Here is a 23402-nt window from a genome sequence, read left to right as displayed (position 1 = left end):
ACTTTGTTATCTGCAGCTCATCCAGCTGTCCCCCTGATCCCTGCCGTGCTGACACGCTGATCAAGTCCCCTGATGACAGCGGCAGGTCATCTCTTCTAGGTTCTACCCTCACTGTGCTGAAAGGCCTGCGATCCCCTGCGCTGACATGCCTCTGCTGGTAGCGGCATGTCAGACATTCCAAGTGCCCCCACCGTTGCATCTAAAGGTGCCCATAGACGGTCCGTTCCCGGACCGTCCGTTCTGTACTATGAGATGCGCGCTCCCGCGCATCTCATCGTACTAGCTGTTCATCGCATCGCACAAGGCATGCAATGCGATGCGATGTGTACTATATAAGTGCCGAACGGATCCGATGAACGGACCGTCTATGGGCATCTTAACCCTTGGTGAGGGGAGGGGGGTTTACACATTTGGTGAGCAGCATGCTGCCCTTAAAAATTCCTAGAGTGAACACTAATACCATGTTCTCATTGCCGCCCGTGCAAAAACCCGGGTTTTTGGTGGGGCACAGATCATCTCAGCTCAGACACAGTTCATACTGCACCTTAGAGCCGAGCAATTCCTGTGTCTGCCCTATTCACACTGCTTCCCTGGTCTGCCCTGCCAACAAGTATGAGGAATCTAAGAGCAGCTTTAATTGTCCATACGGGCACCACCATTCTTCCTCTGCTTGAGATCATGCACCTTGGAGTACTTCTTACGAAGTGCTTTACGATTGTTCACAAGCTGTTGCTGGGTTTTATGGATGCCATAGACAGACAGTATTTTTGATATGTTGTAGTAGTGCAAGGTCAATTGCTTCTTTATTTCCTCCTTCCCTTTGACAGCCAGCAGTACCAGCACCTCCTCATCCCTCCATATATCACCTGATCTCATTCCCCAATCAGCTTGCTTTTTCATGTCCTGTGTGGAAAAACCCAGTTTGCGCCTGCTCACACTGGTGGACACAAGTGTAATTCCCAGGAATAACCCTGCAAAAAAACCTGTGTGCAATTACAGGGGCATTACACCCGGGAATTTCAATCAAACCCATTCACACTGATACAAGACACGGGAAATTGCTGCTTGCTCTGGCAAAAACCCATGTTTTTGCGACAGTGAGAACGGGGTATAATATATACTAATGAAACATATACTAATAGATCAGCACAGGTGAAATAATCTACGTATTTCAGTTATCACAATTATTGCCAGACAGATATCCTCAAAATATGACCTGTTGGTAAAACTTGAGGGTTTATGTGGAAAACCAGTCTTACAAAATTGCTATCCAGTCACTGTCATGATACTTCCAGACATGTCTGTCATTTGCAGAGTCTCGAAAGCTGGCAGATTCCCGGGTCTCTGCTCCATGACCCAGGTCACATGCAGAGATCACAGGTTGATGCATGTTCACATGCAAAACCCTGGGAAATAGCTGCATGGATGACAGGGATATTAATGGCACTTGGCCCATATAAAGCCTGTATTATGACCTACTATGTTTAACCTTATCAGCAACATTACAAGTTCTAGACGAGCTTCAGGTGTAACCAAGTCACTCGTGGTGCCAGGACTAATTCACTGAGATTTATCTTAAACAATATTTTAATATAATACCCATCAAAGCAAGTCTGGATTTTGTACTTGTCTAGTTTAGATTATAGGATACCATGACCACTTTACAACAATCTACAATGTAATCTGCTGTATTATCATAAGTCACACATTAACATGCTACAGGGCTGCTCTCTTTTGCTATTACTGACCAGCTGACAAACAGCCCAGTAGAGTCTGGATGAACAGGGAGTATTAGCAATGCGCAGGGAACTCTGTGCGCACTGATCTCGAGGACAGTTCGAACATCACTTTTTTGTTTTGCAAAAAACAAGAAGCATCCAACTAAGCAAAAGTTCAATTTGTTCAGCAGTAAGCAAGCCCTGAGTATTTGTATGCGATCAGTTCCATTATAGGACACTGTAAAAGGCTAATGCAAGCACTATGAGTCTTATTAGGAGAAAAGTGCTATATAAATAACTATTATTATTATTATTATAATAATGATCAATATATAAAACTGAATGTTTCCAGCATGTCAACCTAATCACAGTACACATCAAAGCGTGTACCGTGCTGCAAGGGTTATGCCATGTCATAAGTGAGCAGGTGGAAACCCACATTTTAGCTGCAGGTGGCGATGCCTTATACCTACAGCAGGGACAGCACTGTCCCTGCTGCTGGCTCTGGACTGCGCTGGAGATCTCGCGTGAGTAGTGAAATCCCGTTTATGCCCAATCCAGCTGGGGGGGGGGGGGGGGGGGGGAGGAGACCGCGAGTCAGTGTAAACTGATGCACTGTCAGCTGGAGGAGGTCTTTGCATGAGGGGGGAGTTTGCGCTCCCCACTTCGGCGGGCAAGATGTTGTCAGTCTCCCCTCCTGTTTCACCTCATTAATGAGGTGAAGCATGAAGTGTTATAGCGGCATGATAATTGCGGCAATAATAAATCTGCCCCTCAATGTAGACAATTTTTGAATAAAACATTACAATTCATTTAAACCAGCCTGTTTGAATTGCATAAAAAAAAAAAATGGACTGCAAAGGGTTTTAAAGAGATAATATTGTAAGCTTAGCTAATCGATGGAAAAACACACTCAAAATACAGCCTTCTCTGACTTATAAAACTAGTTCAATAACAATTTCTCAATAAGATTTACAAGAAACAAATGAGAAACATTGTACCAGCCTCAATGCGGACAAAAACATGTGGAGGCCAAGGACTACACTCTGCCAGCTAACTCGAGCTGGCCTTGCATTAAATACATTGGAATAAATAGCATATACTGTAACATGCCAAATGTGCTTTTTTTTTTTAAGAATTTTGTACCAGTTGAAGTATAGATAACCATTGCTGTTTAAACACTGTATCCAGCTTGCATTTTTAACACAAATGCAAAGCATATAGGGGCATACACACGGGGCGATTTCAGCCCCATTTCTAAGCGATCTGACTAGATAGCCCAGATCACTCAGTGTGTATAGCGCCAGCAGTGGCTTAACTATGAAAAAAAACTCCCCCCCCCCGCCACAACTCTTTTGCACGCCCCCCCTCCCTCCTCGACCCCCCCAACCCCCTTACCCCTCCACGTAGTGCCGCGGTGTCTGCCCCGGGACCTTCCGCCGACGAATCAGTCTGCACGGCGGATCTCCGTCTCCCTGCTCTCCCGGCTCCTGCGGTCATAAAAAACATGTCATTTAGAAAATGGCTGCCCCCGTACAGCAGACCGTTTTTAAGGATGCTAGAGGAGGCCTCCGCCTCCTCTAGCATCCTCAAAAACGGTCTGCATTAAGGGGGCAGCCATTTTCTGTGTTTGACATTTTTTTATTGCAGACGGAGCCGGGAGAGCAGGGAGACGGAGAGCCGGCGAAAGGTCCCGTGGCAGACGCAGCGGGTAACAATAGCCCCGCAGCCCCCCCACCTTCCAAGCGCCTCCCCGCGATAGTTACGCTACTGAGCGCCAGGCGTTGGCAATGTGGTCCCGCAACTTACACCTGCTCTATTGCAATACATGATGGACTACTAAAACAAAACATTAACATTCCATAATCAGATAAACAGTGCATAGTATTTAATTGCATTTTCAAAATAAAAGACCTTGAACCTTTTCCTTAAATGTAAAGGCCCCCCATACACTCGTATGCGACCCCCAGCAAGTGCTGCCGGATCTGACAAATCTTAAGCGCAGCACTTGTGCTCTCCAGATCTAATCCAATGTGCACAGGATTGCACATACTGTAGGATCCGAAATTACGCATATACGATTTGGGCACTTATCACCCGATTTCTAGGCATGTATCTGACGGAATCGGGTGAAAAGGGCCCAAATCGTATAAATGTATGGCCAGCTTTAGTCTCCAATGTTGCATTTATGCAGCTATCAGTAAGAGACAAAGTACCTTTCAAAACAAAATACCTCAGGCGCTGCCAATTATAAATGAGGGGAAATAGTGCTGTCACAACTCTCACCAAAATGAAACAATATAATAGAGTTAAAACAGTCAAAGATAAACAAGAAGTACCTACAAAGCCTGACTGCTTATGCATTCAGTGCCAATATCAAATAAAGATTTCACAACAAGAAAATAGACGTGGATTTCAGGAATGATCAACTTACTGCACAGTGGTTTTAGTGCCTGAATGTTACTCATGCTGCCGGGAATCTCTGTCTAGAAAAGTAAAGGGGCCTACACACGGGGCAATATTTACCCTGTTTCTAAGTGATCTGACAATTTTGCTTAGAAATGGAGCAATGCTCGCTCCATGTGTAGATCCCCAGGCTATATCCATGCGCGGTCCCAAGGGTCGCCATCACCAGCTTACACTGTCATTTCTGCTAGATCGTGAGGCTTTACCTATAAATAATAGGCAAAGCCCCACTCAGCGCAGATCGCTCAGCGCACATCGCGATCGTGCTTAAGCTGTACACAATATCGCATCTCATCGCTTTTCGGTTTTGCGATGTGATGAGATCTAGTACAAAAAGTATGTGCAGCACATACTTTTTGTACTAGATCTCATCTCATCGCAAAACCGAGATGCGATATTGTATACAATATTGTATGCAATAATTGTAACGTGTATGGGCACCTTAAGATCTTCAGTTGTTAATTAAAAAATAAAATCTCATAGCCAACATGTGCATGGTAAGAATAAGCATTTTGAAATCCAGTGGTTTAATCCCCTTTGGCACATGATACATGTGGTCACATTTGTGTGTGTGGTCAGTATTCTGACAAGTATTGACTCTTGAATTAATCAATAACTATTTCAATACAAAAATACATAGCTAATGGCATTACAGACATACCCGTGCTTTATCTGTAATACACATACCCAAAGCAACCAATATGTATGGTAAATCACATGAAACAAGCAGCATAATTATTGTGCATATCCAGTATATCTAGATCTAGCACAGGGCAATCACCAAACTTTGATAGTTTAACAGTTTCTTATATAGCGCACACATATTCCGCAGCGCTTTACAGAAAGTTACAGCAATACATTTCTTTCTTTAAGTGAAATAGTGCAGGCAATGATGTTTGGTCTATACAAGGACATTAATCCCCCACAAGCAGTGGTTTGTTTTTGTCTGGAGTAAGGATGCCATGATTAAGGTCCTCAAATGGACTGAAAAGTCTGCTGAAACTGACTGCACTATGTCAATTTAGAAATAAATGTATTGCTGGAACTGGTTGACGCCTGGTGAGTGCACTGTGCTTACATGTTTATGGATTTTAAGCATCGGATGGATGGATTTCATCTAGCACCCTGCATCTTCCAAAGCATTTGCTGTTCCTCTTCCCTTCCTGGGGTGTCACTTTCTGCTGCGGTGCTTCTAGCACAGTTTGGCCTGTATTTCAGCACTGTTAGACCAGCCCTGTGATATGAGCACCACAGCAGGGAGAGATAGGTTTTGGAAGATGCAGGGTGCTAGAATTAACTAATATAGATCTTGTGTGGCCTAGGGATGGCCATCAACCATCGATGATGAGAAATCATTGATGGTTTATGGCCGATGTCAAATAGTTTTGCCATCGATAGGGGAGAACCATATGGTTTCCCACCATCAATGTCAAGCTTAAACGAATAGTTTTGTTTTTGCTTTTTCCCCAAGGTGCCAGGACATGGAGCATAACTCCGACCCCGATACCAGCGAAGCCCACAGAGCAATCAAAGAAAATGGATGACCATCGATATGTAAAAACATTGAATGTCAACAATTGAATAGTACGACACTATCGTTGGCAAAGGCCAGTGGCGTAACTAGATATATGTGGGCCCCATAGAAAAAGTTTTTAAGGGCCCCTATTTATAACCTAATGCTGAAAAATGTTTACAGCACATGATACTTTGACAGGCAAAACGAGCCCCTCTCAGCTCTTGGCCCCATAGCTTCTGCACCCCCTGCACCTATGGTAGTTACGCCCTTGGCAAAGGCAACAAGGGTTATCCCTAGCGTGGCCCCGGCATTCCGGATGTCGAGTAACTTGCCCGGTGCCTTCCGTGGTGTCCGCTGTGCATGTGCAGCGGCAGTATATAGAGGGTGGTGGCGGCGGCACTCAGGACTTAAATGACTCAGATACTCCTCAGGTGGTCAACGTTTCAGGGCTTTTATTCCTCAGCTGCTCAGATGCCATTCAGTAGTAATTAGATAGATAGATAGATAGATAGATAGATAAGATAGATATGAAGCGGTAACCAGAATACAGTAATGACCGTTTTTCTGAGCTTTTTTCCCCCCAGTAGGCTTTTATTAAAGGTCCAGCATTATGCTGTTAGTACAAAGTGGGAATATATAAACGATATTTTAGATATTTATAGACTACGCATGTTTCTGAGATATGGTATAGTATGAGAACAACAGATGACGGAGCAGAAAGGAACTCCATAATAGAGATGCATAATAGCCAAAGAAAAGAAATTGGAAAGGACATGTAAACATACAAACTCAGCAAGGAAACCTGCTCGTTTCCTCCACAAAAGCAGGTACCTCAGAGTTCATCTGTCATTACAAGTTTGGTTTTATTTGTGCATGATGCAGCAATGTCAGCAGATGAGCAAGCCTTTGTCTGATGCAAGTGCTTATCCCTAAATAGTTGTCAGTCACTGGAATTCTTCCCGAACAGGATTTCATCTGTATGACTCAACAACAAGGCACAGATTGCATACATTCCACAGACAATGATCACCTGCTATCACAGAACAGTTGTTTTTCCAATAGGAATGTTCCACAGCTTACTATTTATTTGGAGTCAGGCCACACTGTAGACTGCGCATATAACTCAGGCATGGCCAAACTGTTGCGCTCCAGCTGTTGCGAAACTACACATCCGAGCATGCCTTGCCATAGGTTTTGCATTCCCTAATTGCAACACTGTGGCAATGCATGATGGGACTTGTAGTTTCACAACAGCTGGAGGACCATAGTTGGACATACCTGATATAACAATCAACCTAAGGCAGATTCATACATACATAAGTGGGGTTGAGCCCACAATTCTGCCCATGACTCGTACTGCTCGCCATCACAATTTTCCAATAATCTCCTCCCCCCCTGCATCCCCTTAATTACTGGTCTTGCACATGGTCCCTCTTCGTGCATCTCCATAGTTCCCACTGTTTTAGTTCACTATGGGCCAGATTCTCAAAGCTTCAAAAGTGATAAAAAGCCAGCCAATTAGCTCTTACCTGCCATCATGCCATGTCACAGACTTGTTTAAAAAATTTCAGACAGGAGCTGATTGGCTGGCTGTTTATCACTCTTTATTTTATCACTTTTGAAGCTTAGAGAATCTGGCCCTATGTAACGAATTTAGATGTCCTGCCACCCTGATTTGCTTTTATTTTCCTCAAAGAGCCCATCTTCATTTTTATCCCTGTTTATTTTTCCTGTGTTTCAGTTCTCTACACATACTGTTATTGTGCTTTATCAGTACCACTACTACTTTTGCAGGCAGCAACGTAAGTGCCTGTACTGTAGGCAGATGGGACTGTGATCCACCAGATGCCAGACTGACCTATATATTGTATTCTTAACAAGGTTCCAAGAGAATATAAAACCGAGTTGCTGCACTGCTTTACAAAAAAAGGCACCAGAGCACTTTCCTGATAATCTGAGAAGGGAAAGTTTTTGCTAATTAAATTCATAGCCACAAATGAAGAAAAAGGCAAGCTAGACGTGGCTCATTATGGCCAGTCCGATATCCTTGCTGCATCTTCTGGCATCACCTGCTAGTGTCACTTCATCACTGAACAGACTCATTATCAATAACCAAATATTAACCCTCTGAGTGCCAACGTTGCTGTGAGCGATCCTCAAAATATCTGCATTGCTCACAGCGGCTGTTCTTTTAGTATAAATAAATACAAATACAGCCAATTAAATATTCCCCCCCAAAAATGAACAGTCGCTGTGAGCAACGCTGGCATTTTTTTAAAGGGTATTTTGAGGATCTCTCACAGCAACATTGGCACTCAAAGGGTTAATTAAAATGTTTGCTTGGGAATTTTCGCACCTGACAAATTCCCTTGGCACTCAAAGGGTTAACCAAATCAATTTATACACCGAGAGGTATACAGTGGTGGCACTGCCGGAGTCACCTGCTGCGGGACGCCAGCCTTAAAGGGAACACTGACTCCATTGCCTCCCAATGTTGTACGCGGCACCATTCTCTGCTCATTAAATATGCACTGCATTGGTCCCCGCCCTTGCATATCTAACGAGCGGGGACATAACGCAGTGCATACTGAATGAGCGTGATGCTGCCTGTGCATATCTAATGAGCGGGGACCCACGCGGCTTCTTCAATATGCATTCTATTTCAGTAGCGGCAGAAATAGAGTTAAGGGGAGTTTTGCAGTACGTTTAACTGCCTTCTTTCTTTCTTTATTTATTTATTTTCTGGCAGCGGATATCTTTTTCATATATGTACGCCTCCTTCCTTCTATTTTGCCCAATCTGCTAGACATCTGTATAGTAATTGTTAGACTATTGTCCAGTACTACTAATTGGCATTTAATGTGCTCTTGATTATCCCTATACTATACATTCACTGTGGGCAATGTCAATGTGATTTTTTTCCAATTATTAACTGCGCTCCCATTGTGGATACAAACAGGCATTGTGTTTGTGTTTATATGTGTACATGTCCTTCTGTAAATGTGTATTAGCTACATAGGGCATTATTGCTGTAACCACACATTGAGTTACAACCTGCTGCGGAGCTGTTATATAGATTTGATGCCAGATAGTAGAAGTACAAATCTGTGTAAATGCTGATCTGTCAGCATTTTTCTTTTAGCTTTATCGCAGCCAAATATTGAATGTTAGAAAAGTTGCTGAACATATTACTGATAAAAACTATATGTACATGGAAGGGTGTTGCAGAGCTTTACTATAAAACTGCCACTAGACAGTGACGGTATTAATGACTAATTCTGTCTGTCTATCAGCATTTTGACAATACTGTATTACGGCCGTACAATATATGCTGAAAAACTGTTGAAACATAGTTTATATATATATATATATGATACTGTTGCAAATTGTCACAGAATTTTGGCATAAATTTGCTGCTAGACAGTAATTGTTTTGATACTTATAATTGTTCATCCACCAACATTCTGTTACAATTTATTACTGCCACTTAGTAAATGTCTAAACTGCTGAACATCATTGGCATATAGACTATATGTGTATGCTTTTGTTGCATGTGCACTTCTTGTATATTACTTCTCTGTTGGGCTGCAATAGATTGAATGTGATATTTTTACTCTGAGCGTACATTTTTTATGAATCTGCTGCCAGACTTTCAGATCCATCTGCTTGTGTCTGAAATTTTACCTCAGCCTTTTCTTTCCCTAACTCCTGCTTTTCCCTTTTCCGTTCCTTTCCCCCCCTCCCAAACCCCCCCTTTTTTTCTTCATCTAGATTTTCCTTCAACGTGCAAAGAGAGACTTCCTGGTGGCGAATTTCAGCCCTGCAATGCTTTAGTATCAGGACTGACCTAACGCCACTTACAGGAGTGTCCTCTTTTCACCTGCTAGTTTTTCCATCAGTGCATCTAACTCTTCTCTCACCCCCCTTCCGCTCATTTCCATGAAGAAGGTGGGCAGCAGAAAGATTAGATTCTAACTCACTGTACTGCGCTTTTCCCAATCTTGAAAGGATACCTGCGCCAGTTATCAGACTATGATAGTCTTTACAACATACGGCCAACCATCATCTAGGGGTATACTATATGTGATATATTCTCAATATAATAATTTTCAAATATCTATAGATAAATCACATACTCTGGATCTGTCATCAGCTGACCTATTATAGGTTCCAAAAATTTGCATAATTTATGCTATATGTTTACTCAAAACAACACCACCAATTGCCACTGGTGTAGACAAGATTATATGAGAAAATATATCAGTGGCCATTCTTTTCTTTTTTGTTCACATGAAAATATGCTAAATATTTATCTACAGGTTAACTCTATATGGCTAATTTTGCCTCACATGATCTAATAAGAGTTATCATTATTTTAGATATATTGGAATTAAAAGTTAAGTTTTAACTCATTCATAATACATCATTCTCAAAAAATTAAAAGTGTGCCTCCAACAAGAATCCCTGTCTGAGAACGGTTGCCCACTCCTTGTGGACTACCGTCTCTCTTCTTTCTAAGTATTTTGAGGATCTCTCACAGCAACATTGGCACTCAAAGGGTTAATTAAAATGTTTGCTTGGGAATTTTCGCACCTGACAAATTCCCTTGGCACTCAAAGGGTTAACCAAATCAATTTATACACCGAGAGGTATACAGTGGTGGCACTGCCGGAGTCACCTGCTGCGGGACGCCAGCCTTAAAGGGAACACTGACTCCATTGCCTCCCAATGTTGTACGCGGCACCATTCTCTGCTCATTAAATATGCACTGCATTGGTCCCCGCCCTTGCATATCTAACGAGCGGGGACATAACGCAGTGCATACTGAATGAGCGTGATGCTGCCTGTGCATATCTAATGAGCGGGGACCCACGCGGCTTCTTCAATATGCATTCTATTTCAGTAGCGGCAGAAATAGAGTTAAGGGGAGTTTTGCAGTACGTTTAACTGCCTTCTTTCTTTCTTTATTTATTTATTTTCTGGCAGCGGATATCTTTTTCATATATGTACGCCTCCTTCCTTCTATTTTGCCCAATCTGCTAGACATCTGTATAGTAATTGTTAGACTATTGTCCAGTACTACTAATTGGCATTTAATGTGCTCTTGATTATCCCTATACTATACATTCACTGTGGGCAATGTCAATGTGATTTTTTTCCAATTATTAACTGCGCTCCCATTGTGGATACAAACAGGCATTGTGTTTGTGTTTATATGTGTACATGTCCTTCTGTAAATGTGTATTAGCTACATAGGGCATTATTGCTGTAACCACACATTGAGTTACAACCTGCTGCGGAGCTGTTATATAGATTTGATGCCAGATAGTAGAAGTACAAATCTGTGTAAATGCTGATCTGTCAGCATTTTTCTTTTAGCTTTATCGCAGCCAAATATTGAATGTTAGAAAAGTTGCTGAACATATTACTGATAAAAACTATATGTACATGGAAGGGTGTTGCAGAGCTTTACTATAAAACTGCCACTAGACAGTGACGGTATTAATGACTAATTCTGTCTGTCTATCAGCATTTTGACAATACTGTATTACGGCCGTACAATATATGCTGAAAAACTGTTGAAACATAGTTTATATATATATATATATGATACTGTTGCAAATTGTCACAGAATTTTGGCATAAATTTGCTGCTAGACAGTAATTGTTTTGATACTTATAATTGTTCATCCACCAACATTCTGTTACAATTTATTACTGCCACTTAGTAAATGTCTAAACTGCTGAACATCATTGGCATATAGACTATATGTGTATGCTTTTGTTGCATGTGCACTTCTTGTATATTACTTCTCTGTTGGGCTGCAATAGATTGAATGTGATATTTTTACTCTGAGCGTACATTTTTTATGAATCTGCTGCCAGACTTTCAGATCCATCTGCTTGTGTCTGAAATTTTACCTCAGCCTTTTCTTTCCCTAACTCCTGCTTTTCCCTTTTCCGTTCCTTTCCCCCCCTCCCAAACCCCCCCTTTTTTTCTTCATCTAGATTTTCCTTCAACGTGCAAAGAGAGACTTCCTGGTGGCGAATTTCAGCCCTGCAATGCTTTAGTATCAGGACTGACCTAACGCCACTTACAGGAGTGTCCTCTTTTCACCTGCTAGTTTTTCCATCAGTGCATCTAACTCTTCTCTCACCCCCCTTCCGCTCATTTCCATGAAGAAGGTGGGCAGCAGAAAGATTAGATTCTAACTCACTGTACTGCGCTTTTCCCAATCTTGAAAGGATACCTGCGCCAGTTATCAGACTATGATAGTCTTTACAACATACGGCCAACCATCATCTAGGGGTATACTATATGTGATATATTCTCAATATAATAATTTTCAAATATCTATAGATAAATCACATACTCTGGATCTGTCATCAGCTGACCTATTATAGGTTCCAAAAATTTGCATAATTTATGCTATATGTTTACTCAAAACAACACCACCAATTGCCACTGGTGTAGACAAGATTATATGAGAAAATATATCAGTGGCCATTCTTTTCTTTTTTGTTCACATGAAAATATGCTAAATATTTATCTACAGGTTAACTCTATATGGCTAATTTTGCCTCACATGATCTAATAAGAGTTATCATTATTTTAGATATATTGGAATTAAAAGTTAAGTTTTAACTCATTCATAATACATCATTCTCAAAAAATTAAAAGTGTGCCTCCAACAAGAATCCCTGTCTGAGAACGGTTGCCCACTCCTTGTGGACTACCGTCTCTCTTCTTTCTAAGTATTTTGAGGATCTCTCACAGCAACATTGGCACTCAAAGGGTTAATTAAAATGTTTGCTTGGGAATTTTCGCACCTGACAAATTCCCTTGGCACTCAAAGGGTTAACCAAATCAATTTATACACCGAGAGGTATACAGTGGTGGCACTGCCGGAGTCACCTGCTGCGGGACGCCAGCCTTAAAGGGAACACTGACTCCATTGCCTCCCAATGTTGTACGCGGCACCATTCTCTGCTCATTAAATATGCACTGCATTGGTCCCCGCCCTTGCATATCTAACGAGCGGGGACATAACGCAGTGCATACTGAATGAGCGTGATGCTGCCTGTGCATATCTAATGAGCGGGGACCCACGCGGCTTCTTCAATATGCATTCTATTTCAGTAGCGGCAGAAATAGAGTTAAGGGGAGTTTTGCAGTACGTTTAACTGCCTAGAGACCTTTCTGACCTGGTGGTCACCCTCCTGGGTGTTAGCTGCAGCGTTCCCTTCCCTTTCCGCAGCATCTGTCCTGTCCTCCCTGTGGGCAGGAGAGCTACATGTTCAAGCTACCAACATCTGTGTCCCTGCTGGTGGGGAGAGGGCCTGCGTGCCCCCCGCTGGTGGGGAGAGGGCCTGCGTGCCCTTGAGCATGTGGGCTGTGTCCCTGCTGTGGGAAGAGGCACTGTATGCCCTTGGGGTTGGAGGCTGTATACCTCTTCTGTGGGTAGAGTGGCTGTGAATCCTTGCTGTGGGGATGGGGGCAGTGTACCCCTGCTGTGGGGAGACTGGCTGTGTCCAAAAGTACAGTAGCATGTATTTAGAAGAGTGAGGCACCTGGACCGAAGCATGGTGAGCCATTCACTAACCGGGGGATCCACGTGTACAGGTGTCGACGCTGATGCCAACAAAATGTGAAAAACTCATGTTGACATTTCCTGTGTTATCCTATATAGTTGTAGTTTTTTATAAACTGTCATTGAGGTCATTAAAAGTGATTGCTTTTTAAACTGCAGCAAAACAAATGGCACTTGTTGCCTGTATGCATCTAGAACGCTAATAAAAGCCATCAAACACAGGTGACACATAACACAGTCTCACAGTAAATTAAACACATCATTGACTAAAGAAAAGATGAATACACCATGAACATTTTCAGGGTATCCACAAACCTACAGCAGTGGATGAACCCTCAGTTATGTAGCTGGTTTCCCAGTGACAGCAACAACCTTATACACAAAGGGACTGGTTCCCGAAGGAAACAATCACAACACAAAAGGTGCTGTTACACACATTCTATTTTGAGTAAATGTAACCAATAGTAAATGCATGGTGAGTAATTCTGCAACATAAATAAACAAGAGGGTCCCCATTTAAAAAAACTAAATATACTATATACAAACAAGGTTAGGAAAACCTAGTTTGCGGTGTGATCCAAGAGGGCTGAATATTATATGAAATCATTTCCACCACACAGTGTGGCCTTCCCGTAACACTTAAATCATTGCTTAAAACAGTGGTTCACAAACACAGCACTCAAGGCACTAGAAAGATCCAAGTTTTAGGCATGTCCGTTCTTAAAAACAGGTTACTTAATTAGTACCTCGGTCACTTTGGTTAAACCATCTGTGTTTTAGCATGGATATATAAAAAAACTGGACTGTTGGGGTGCCTGAAGGACTGCATCTGGAAACCATTGTCTTCAACCGAAGAACTAAACTTCTTTCAGAGTCAGGATTTTGCCTCATGGCTGCAAATTAAGGATGCACGGGGCTACAGATCACATTAGAGCAGTGGTAGGCAACCCTAGCCCTCGAGAGCTACCAACAGTTCACATTTTCCAGACAACCTAGCTGCTGCACAGCTGCACTCAATCACTGACACATTTTAAAAGATACACAGATGGAGCTAATTAGCTCACTTGTGATTCTGTGAGGAGACCTGCAAAACATGCACTGTTGGTAGCTCTCGAGGACTAGGGTTGGCTACCCAGCCTTAGAGGAAAGCTCTACCAATTCAGAGTTGGGTACCATACATGTGCTATCCTGAATTATAAAGACAGTACAAAGTGCTTTAGGAAGACAAAACATAGCTCACAAGTCACTGCTTCCCATCCAGCTGCCGCCACCACCACCATAAGCAGTCCCCCCAGGATGTGTTCTGTGTATATTAGGAAAAACAAGTTGCCCGTCAACAATTACTTATTAAGCACCGCTGCATGTTCCACAAAGCATTTGCTTCCATAGGACACAGAAAACATGTTGTTCTACCAAGGAAAAGTGATTCATGTCCTTCTTTCCCACATAACAGGAAAGCCTTATGTACTGTAGAATACCCCACAGGAAGAGTGGTAGAGAATATCCTGCATCGCTGTGTGCTGTACACACTGGAGCCACATACAGCATACAAGCAAAAAAATCTAAATAAGTCTTAAAATAATGGCTTAAGGTAGTGTAGTTGCCATGCTCTCCAGGGTTCTCTGTGTCCTGTCACTACCTACTCTACATGAGATGCTTTCTCTACACAAACTGCCAGCACTGGCTAATAGAAACCATGCAATTATTTTAGAAATAACAATATAACCTGGGCTTCCCCATAATACAGGCATTAGACTGGCACATATACACCCTGCTGGGGTCACACACACCATGATGGGGTCACTGACCACTGAGAGCTCACTCAGAGGCAATCACTACTGTGATGAGGAGCAATGCTGGTAACTGTCAGCTAGGCACTTGCTATGTAACATGCAGGGATCAATGGCATGTGCCTATGTAGCACACACACACAGTCTCCCAGCGTGTATGTGCAGTACTGCACTGACATGTGCATGCCCCTATAGCGCTGCCTCCCCGCCGTGTGCATGTACAGCAGCAGCTGCTGGTGCGGGAGCTGACGGGTCCTTACACTGCGGTGACAGGCGGCGTCTCCATGCTGCTAGCCGCGGTGGCGCTGCGGCCAGATGTTAGCACCATGCCACGGGCCGGCGGAGCGGAGTCCCCGCAACAGCAGCGCTCAGCTCTCCCGGCTCCCCGATCATTCCATCCCCAGGCTGTCCTCAGCTCGTCTCCCGCCGGTGCGGGCACACGCCGCGGCTGGGTCCCCCTCTGCTCCCCGTCCTCCCGCCTGTGAGTGTGATGATCCGGCTGCGGAGGGTCAGCGGCGCCGGGCTGTGTGAGTAACCGCTCCGAGGCTGTGTCTATGGGCAGCAGGTACTATACACTCCAGTACGCCGCTCCGTATCCACATCCTGATCTGGCACTCAGCGCTCAGCCAATGAGGACGCTGCTATCGGAAAGCAGTGGCTCCCTCTGCTTGTGGAAGACCTCACTGTCCCCGGTTCACACGCAGCAGCTGCAGCCCCAGCACAGAGCAGTGTACATGGCAAGCCTCGGGCGCATCTCTGGGTTCACCTTTGGGGCAGGGAGCCCAAAGTCTGGTCTGGGAGCTATGATGGAGAAGTAGGTAGGAGTCTGTGGTGCTCCTAAGGAATAGGAATGCCACTGAAACAGCTACTGGGCTCAGATAGCAAGCCTGCTGGGTTTTGCTCGTGCCAGTGGCATCAATATGTGGGTGTAGGGGCAGCACCCAGGGGGTATGGGAAAAACGGAACTAGACAACACTCCGGAACGGACAGGCTCCATTCATCAATATCTGTCATCCGGAGCTTGTAGTGTCGGGATACGGTCACTAGGTCGACATGCTTTGGGGCGACCACATGAGATAGGTTGACATTGCTAAGGTTGACAGGGTTGGAAGGTAGAACACAAGCATTAGGTCAACAATGGGAAGGTTGAAAGGTCGACATGAGTTTTCACGTTTTTCGCAGCCAACATGTGCCGACAGGCAGTATTTCATGCCCTACCATCCACTACGGCGTGGTGGAAGAATAAAATAGTGGTCCGAGCACAGCGAGACACTGTTCCCAAAGCATGGTGAACGCAGCAAAGCATGCAAGGAGGTGCGGTACACTTTGATGGTGTCCATGTTGACATCTGGGACAAAAAAAATTTGAAAAACTCATGTCGACCTTTTCACTGTCGACCTTCCCATTATTCACCTAATACCAGTGTTCGCGAAAACCACACAAAAAAGTGGGTCCCGGGGACCCTTCACTTCTAAAAATTGGGGTCCTACCTGACCTTTTCTGGGTCCCAACAGAATAAAGCCTCCTCTCCCCTTCTCCCCAGCATGGCACATGTGGGTCGGGGGGGAAGTATCAATTGGCCCACTCGCATAAAGATACATACAGTATACACTAGAAACTATATAAACCTGAAAAAAGGGACAGTGCGCGCCGAAGGGACAGTGCGCGCCGAAGGCGCGCGCTAAGAAATTTAGGGCATGTTTTTTGGGGGGAAGTGGTGTGGTCACATAGTAGTACCAATTCACATTACACATTACAGCACACACCGTTATGCCCAGTACACATTACAGCACACACCATTATGCCCAGTACACATTACAGTACACACCGTTATGCCCAGTACACATTACAGTACACGCCGTTATGCCCAGTACACATTACAGTACACACCGTTATGCACAGTACACATTACAGTACACACCGTTATGCCCAGTACACGCTGTTATGCCCAGTACACATTACAGTACACACCGTTATGCCCAGTACACATTACAGTACACACCGTTATGCCCAGTACACTTTACAGTACACACCGTTATGCCCAGTACACTTTACAGTACACACCGTTATGCCCAGTACCCATTACAGTACACATTACAGTACACACCATTATGCCCAGTACACATTATAGAACACACCGATATGCCCAGTACACATTATAGTACACACTTTTAGGACAAGTATATATTATAGCACATAAGTGCTGCTTACCTACATGCTTGTTGCTAGGGGTTATATGCTCCTTGCAGGGGTTACATGCTGGGGGGGGGGGGGGGGGGGGGGCATTTTATGCTGGTTGCCACAGGGTAGAGGGTGTTTTATGCTGGTTGCCATGAGGTGGGAAGGGGGTTGGCATTTTAGGTTCGTTGCCACAGTGGGGGGGGGCATTTTTTGCTTTTTGCCACGGAGGGGGAGGGGGGGTCATTGCCCAAGGGCTGGAAAAGCGACATGCTGCTCAGCAGAGTAGGTGAGCGGGCTATCAGCGCGGCGGGGGACTGGATGTGGCTGGAATAGCTGACACGCTGCTCTGAGTTGTTTTAGCCACATCCAGTCCCCCGTCATCCTGACAGCCCGCTCACCGACACCTACTCTGCTGAGAGCGGCTGTTACAGCCGCATCCCATCCTGTTGTCCCCCCCATGCTTTCAGCAGCGTATTGGACTTACATGGCGGGGGGCGGCCCGGGTGACGCACAGTGACTCTCAAATTGCAGGACGCACGGCTTTAGGGTGCGCAGCGGCAGCAACCTGTAAAATGTACAGTGATTGGCTGCCAGGCGGCCACTGTACAATGATTGGGTCCCGGCGGCTGCTGCAGTGATTGGCTCGCAGCGGCTCACGCCGGCGTCTCAGTCACAGGTACAGAATCTGCACAGCGCGTCCTCGGGGACCCCTTTAGTTTTGACAACTGAGTCCCCGGGGACTGTTTTGTGGTAAAATACGCGCTATAGCCCGTTTTTGCGAACCCTGAATACAGTGATGGCTAACCTTGACACTCCAGCTGTTGTTGAACTACACATCCCAGCATGCCCTGCATCAGTTTTAGCATGGCCAAATAGTAAAACTGATGCAGGACATGCTGGGATGTGTAGTTCAAAAACAACTGGAGTGTCAAGGTTAGCCATCACTGACCTAGGTGTCCACCTTCCAACCCTGTCGACCCAAGCCATGTTGACCTATTTCATGTATTGACCTAAGCCATGTCAACCTAATTTGGGTCTACCCAATGAGCCCCACCTGTCCGGTCCAGGGGGTGCCTGTCCGGGGGTGTCGAGTCCGGTGGGGCTACTGTGGCACCTGTCACCAGGGAGAGGAGGAGGGGGAGAATTAAGCCTCCTTGTATGGTCCAGGGATGTAGTCAAAACTGTAACTGTCCCGATCACACAAAGAGGCTGTAATCTCCCCTTCCCCATGTACCCGGAGAAAGCCATTACAGGCAAACCCCCAGACGGGACAACTTGGACAGGTACCTCTCAGACCGGACACTGCAAGCTCTGGAATGTAGAGTTTGATGGTCCGGTTCCGTTCTGGTTTTCACTTAGTCCCGCACCCAGGTGTCATTCACCAAAATGGCGGCGCTTCCTCAGTATTAGGAGTCAGGTGCTTCACTGCAACATTACCTACAGAATTTGGCTACTGCCACAGTACAGCAGATGTATTATAGCAGTGCTTAGTGTGCCGCTATAATACTTCCTGCTTCGCCTCATTAACGAGGCGAAGCAGGAGGGGAGACCGACAAGATGTATTAACATCTTCTCAGGGGAGTGCTAACTCCCCCCTCCTGGAGATAGCGCATCATTTTACATTGAAACGCTGTCTCCTACCCCCTGGCAGGCTGGACTGGGCATGCGGGGGTTCTCGCTACTCCAAAGCCAACAGCAGGGACAGCGCTGTCCCTGCTGTTGAGATAGGGCTTCGCCAGCCTGCTGTTGGTGAAGCAGTGGCGGTGGTTTACAGTGTCTGAAAAATTACAGGAGCTGATTAGTTGTTGCTCCATTTTATCTCTCTCCAAGGTTTGATTCATCTCCACTACAATGTGTTAAATAGGTTTCCTCCAGGTTTGAACCAACAACAATGGACATCACTAGCCTAGTGCATGCAAATGTTTTGGCCAATCAGAGAGAGGGTAGATTTAAGTGCTGCATGACGAGGGAAGAGCTACTGTAAGTGCTATGTGTCAGGGAAAAGAAAAATGTACTGAGATCACTCTCTTATGGACTAAACCTGTTTCTCCATTATGGGTGTAATCCAGACCTGATCGCATAGCACATCTTTTTCTTAAATGGACAAAACCAGAAAGTGCAGAGAGAGTTGGATTTATTATTACACTTCACTTTATATTTCTCTGATCATCGGGCCCCGATGATCAGAGGGGCCCCAGACTCAGCCACTCGTCCCTGCAGTCAGCCGCCCGGCACTCGATTGCTGTGGGCGGCTGGCACATAAATCACACACACACCCCCCCCCCCCCCCCCCCCCAACAAGATTTTTGCAGCAGCGGCACTGCAGGGACTTTGGAGGGGAGAAGAGAGGAGGAGACAGGTGTTTTTCTTTTATGTACCCATGAGTGCTGCACTTCGTGACTGTATATAATATACACATATATATACCAACAATAGTGTCTTCAGCGCCCCAACTTTGTAATGTCCAACATAAAAATATTTCAATAAAAATATTGACAAGAAACAATTGCAGTGGTTCTTTTATAAGAAGCTTTTCTTTTTATTTTCAGTACATCTGACCAACACCCAACGCGTTTCGTCTCTTTAGAGACTTCATCAGGGGTACATGATCTTAGAATAAACAAAGTTTATTTGACCCTTCTGGGTCAGGAGATAATGATAGCGCAAAGAAGAACCGTAGTTAGGGTCCAAATGTGACACCTCAGAAGATAGTAGGTGTTCTAGAAACCTTCTTATAGTTTTAAGATGTTTAATTAATCAGATGTCTTTGACAATATATTTAAAGCTTGAATGATGAACCTAATTAGGGCAAATTCAAATCTTATCCCAATGTGTCCAAGAAAGCAAGATTTTTTTTTTCCTGTGTCAGAGGACTGGTGTGCACTCATTGGGATCCAGACTGCAAGTCAAACAAGACTCCAGAGGAGGCGAAAGAGATTTAAGGCTCATTAGGAGGGAATCATTTTGGATCTATTCATTAAACTCCTTAATTCCAAATGGTCTAAATGAGACCATAGAAATGACAGCCTTCCTTTAAATTCAGATTAGAATATAAATAGCCCATTGAAAAACCTTTATTAGATCCACTGCTTTGTTTTCAAAAATACCCAAAATACTTTTCTGCGCTAGACTAAGATTAAAGGTTTTTATGGATACTGTGTCTATTTAGATTCAATTACAATTGTTCTATTACTTGATGCTGTACTCTACATATATATATATATTATGTTTAAAGTGATATAACATGATTAATTTGTAAAGTACTACAGTTACGAATGAGAGTTATCATTATCTTTTAATATTCCTCATCACCCAAATTAAGCATGTTAAAGCCTTTTTTCAGGCTTGACTTCATTGACATAGCCATTAATGCAGCGTTTAAGATCAGGTTGAACGCACCGCAGTTCCCATGGAACACTAATTTCGTTCCGCTGTCCAATATGGCGACGGTTTGAACCGCATGTCTATTTAGGTGGAACGCAAGCCGGAAGATAACATCCAGCCAGATTAGACAAGGCTGTCATTAAGCGACCTAAAATGGCCACCGTTTGGACCGCATATCCGGCTAGTTTGAAACGCAAGCCGGAAGTGAGCGGCCGCTAGCACAGCGGTTTAACGCTACACTGTGCGCCTCTCCGATCTAAGATCAGAGAATGAGAGATACTAATCACAACAGGGGAGGAGGTTCCCCGCCATCCCCTACACATACGGAGCTCTTTTTTATTACTAATATAGTTCACACCAGAGAGAATGGATAATATTTATATACACCCGCCCCACATATGGAACTATGGGTAAACCTGAAGGATTATGGGTATTGGTATAGTTAACACCGATCACGGAGACGTATAGTTTAAAAGGTAGTGGGAAACCACTTAGAAACTAGATATTTAACAATAGGAAGGACCCATAGAAAGTATTGGACAATACCATTTTAACCGGCTATAAATTAACCTATAATACTGCCAGCCAATCAATTTTTTAGAGGAAGTGAGGTCACCAACTACTCACTATATATATCTGTCAGAGGTCACCGCCGTGCACAGCCTTCCCCGTCCTCCGGGGCGCACGGCGGTCAGCTCTCTGACTCTCGTTGCCAGGCAACGTCTACGCTGGCTACTTCCTGCCCGGTGTCCGGGCGTCAGGGGGTTGCCTAGCAGCGCACGCTGCAGCCGTCCGGGTCTCTCTGCAGGCGCCGTCATCACGGCGCGACCCGGAACGCGCCTTGCGCGCGCTTTCCCTCTTCAAATACCGGCGTCTTTCTCCATTCAGACGCTGGCTATAATCCTTTGTGGGCGCCTTGCAGCTTTCTCACTCTGGCAACTCTCCGGCTCCTGACCTGCGTTTCCTGCGGCAGTTTCCTCCCTGCATCATCCGACTCCTGGTTACTTAGGAGCTGTTCCTGTCAGAATCCTGTGGTATCGTTCCATACCTCGCTTGTGCCTATTTTTGCTGTATCTCAGTTTGTTATTTTGTTGTGTACATTTAGCTCAGTATATCTTAGGGTTATTCTGGTCACCTTCCCCTTTAGGGTTCCCCCTTCCCGGGGCCCCCTGTCTCAGCTACCGGGGTATTAGTTAGTTCTCCTCTTGTCCACCTGTTACCTCCACCGGTTGGTTGTCGCCACCACCTAAAACGCTTTGGAGGGCACCGGAGTTGCACAGGCTTAACCCGTGCTTCAAACGTGGCTGCCGTGCGAGAAGATCTAGGGCTCCTGCACCCTCCGGTGGACCTATAGGGCGGCAACAGAGTCAGCGGCTGAGACAGACTCTCCCTTTCCCCACTGACCTATCCACTCTGGTCAGTTCCCTGTCCACTCCTGTTGGCCTCATCGGGTCCTGACCTCTCATGCCCTTTAGTCTCGGTGTTGCGCCAATCGACCGGTAATGATTACCAGCTAGGACCTATTCCAGTCTCATGGTGGGTCAGGTATCCTAGCACGTCTGAGCCGTGTCGACACAGTACCATTGTATTGGGTGGGTGCTCAGCGCCTAACAGTATAGCCAGCCTTTAAAATTTGGTCGGGATCACCCGGCTCCTTATTTTTTTGCCCTGCAGTGGTTGCTTCATTTTTTTTTCCCCAGGGTTAGCTGGGCATCCGGGGATCCTTTATATCTTTTGGTAGTCTTCAGCAGCTCCTGCTTATATGGATCCTAATGCGGCACAAGCCCTAGCCAATCAGGTTTCTCTCCTTACTAAACAGTTACAGGACCTGTCTATTAAAGTTGACTCCAACCATGCTACGCATTTGCCCGAGCCCAAAGTGAATTTTCCTGAAAAGTTTTCCGGCCATAGGCCTCTCTTTGTAAATTTCAGAGAGAGCTGTAAATTATACTTCCGGTTAAAACCCCACTCTTCAGGTACCGAGCAGCAGAGAGTGGGTCTGGTAATATCCCTTCTTCAAGGGGACCCGCAATCTTGGGCCTTTAGTTTGGGTTCGGATGATCCGGCTCTCCGCTCTGTGGAGGCCTTCTTTCAGGCGTTAGGTATTCTTTATGACGACCCTGATAAATCCGCGTCGGCTGAGGCTTATCTTAGGGCCCTCAAACAGGGTAATTTCTCAGCCGAGGAGTACAGTGCTAAATTCAGACGTTATGCTCCTGATTCTGGTTGGAATGACCCAGCATTACGAAGTCAGTTTCGCCTAGGTCTGACGGATAGTATCAAAGATTGTTTAGTACAGTATCCATCTCCTCCTTCTCTCGATAAATTGATCCTTTTGGCTATTCGGATCGATCGGAGAATTAAGGAGAGACGCGGTGAAAGGGGGGTTCAGGCGTTACCCAGTTCTGAGCCCTTTGAGGAGTCTCCTCCCGATTTGGGTGAACCTATGCAGCTTGGGACAACCAGATTATTTTCCAGGCTGACTCCCAAGGAGAAGGTCCGTCGACGTACACTGGGTCTGTGTATGTATTGTGGTTCTAAAGATCATATTTTAAACAGATGCCCAGTATTGTCGGGAAACGGCAAAGTCGAGAAGTAATGGGGAGTGTCTTCTCGGGCTGTTCTTTGTTCTCCTCATCTGATTCTTTGTTTCTTCCTGCGAGTTTTCAAGTGTCTAGTTCTTCTTGGGAGGGTCAAGCATTAGTGGATTCTGGCGCGGCAGCCAATTTTATGGATAATAAAATTGCCAAAGATCT

The 23402-nt window shown here is 44.9% G+C and overlaps 1 protein-coding gene across 1 annotated transcript in view; it reads right to left on the bottom strand.

Moving 5' to 3' along the window:
* The window catches only part of KLHL2 (kelch like family member 2), a 94401-nt gene extending 78623 nt beyond the window's left edge, over positions 1-15778 (bottom strand). The window contains exon 1 of the mRNA XM_083172895.1: positions 15342-15778. Coding sequence (XP_083029021.1) covers positions 15342-15409 — 68 coding nt within the window. The 5' untranslated portion in view covers positions 15410-15778. The remainder of the gene's footprint in view (positions 1-15341) is intronic.
* Positions 15779-23402: the final 7624 nt, after the last annotated feature.

This window comes from Crinia signifera, chromosome 1 (genome assembly GCF_055691185.1).
Source record: "Crinia signifera chromosome 1, ASM5569118v1, whole genome shotgun sequence".
In the NCBI taxonomy this organism is placed as follows: Eukaryota; Metazoa; Chordata; class Amphibia; order Anura; family Myobatrachidae; genus Crinia; species Crinia signifera.
Note: the sequence above shows the minus strand (reverse complement) of the source record. Positions and strands in the feature narration are given on the sequence as shown.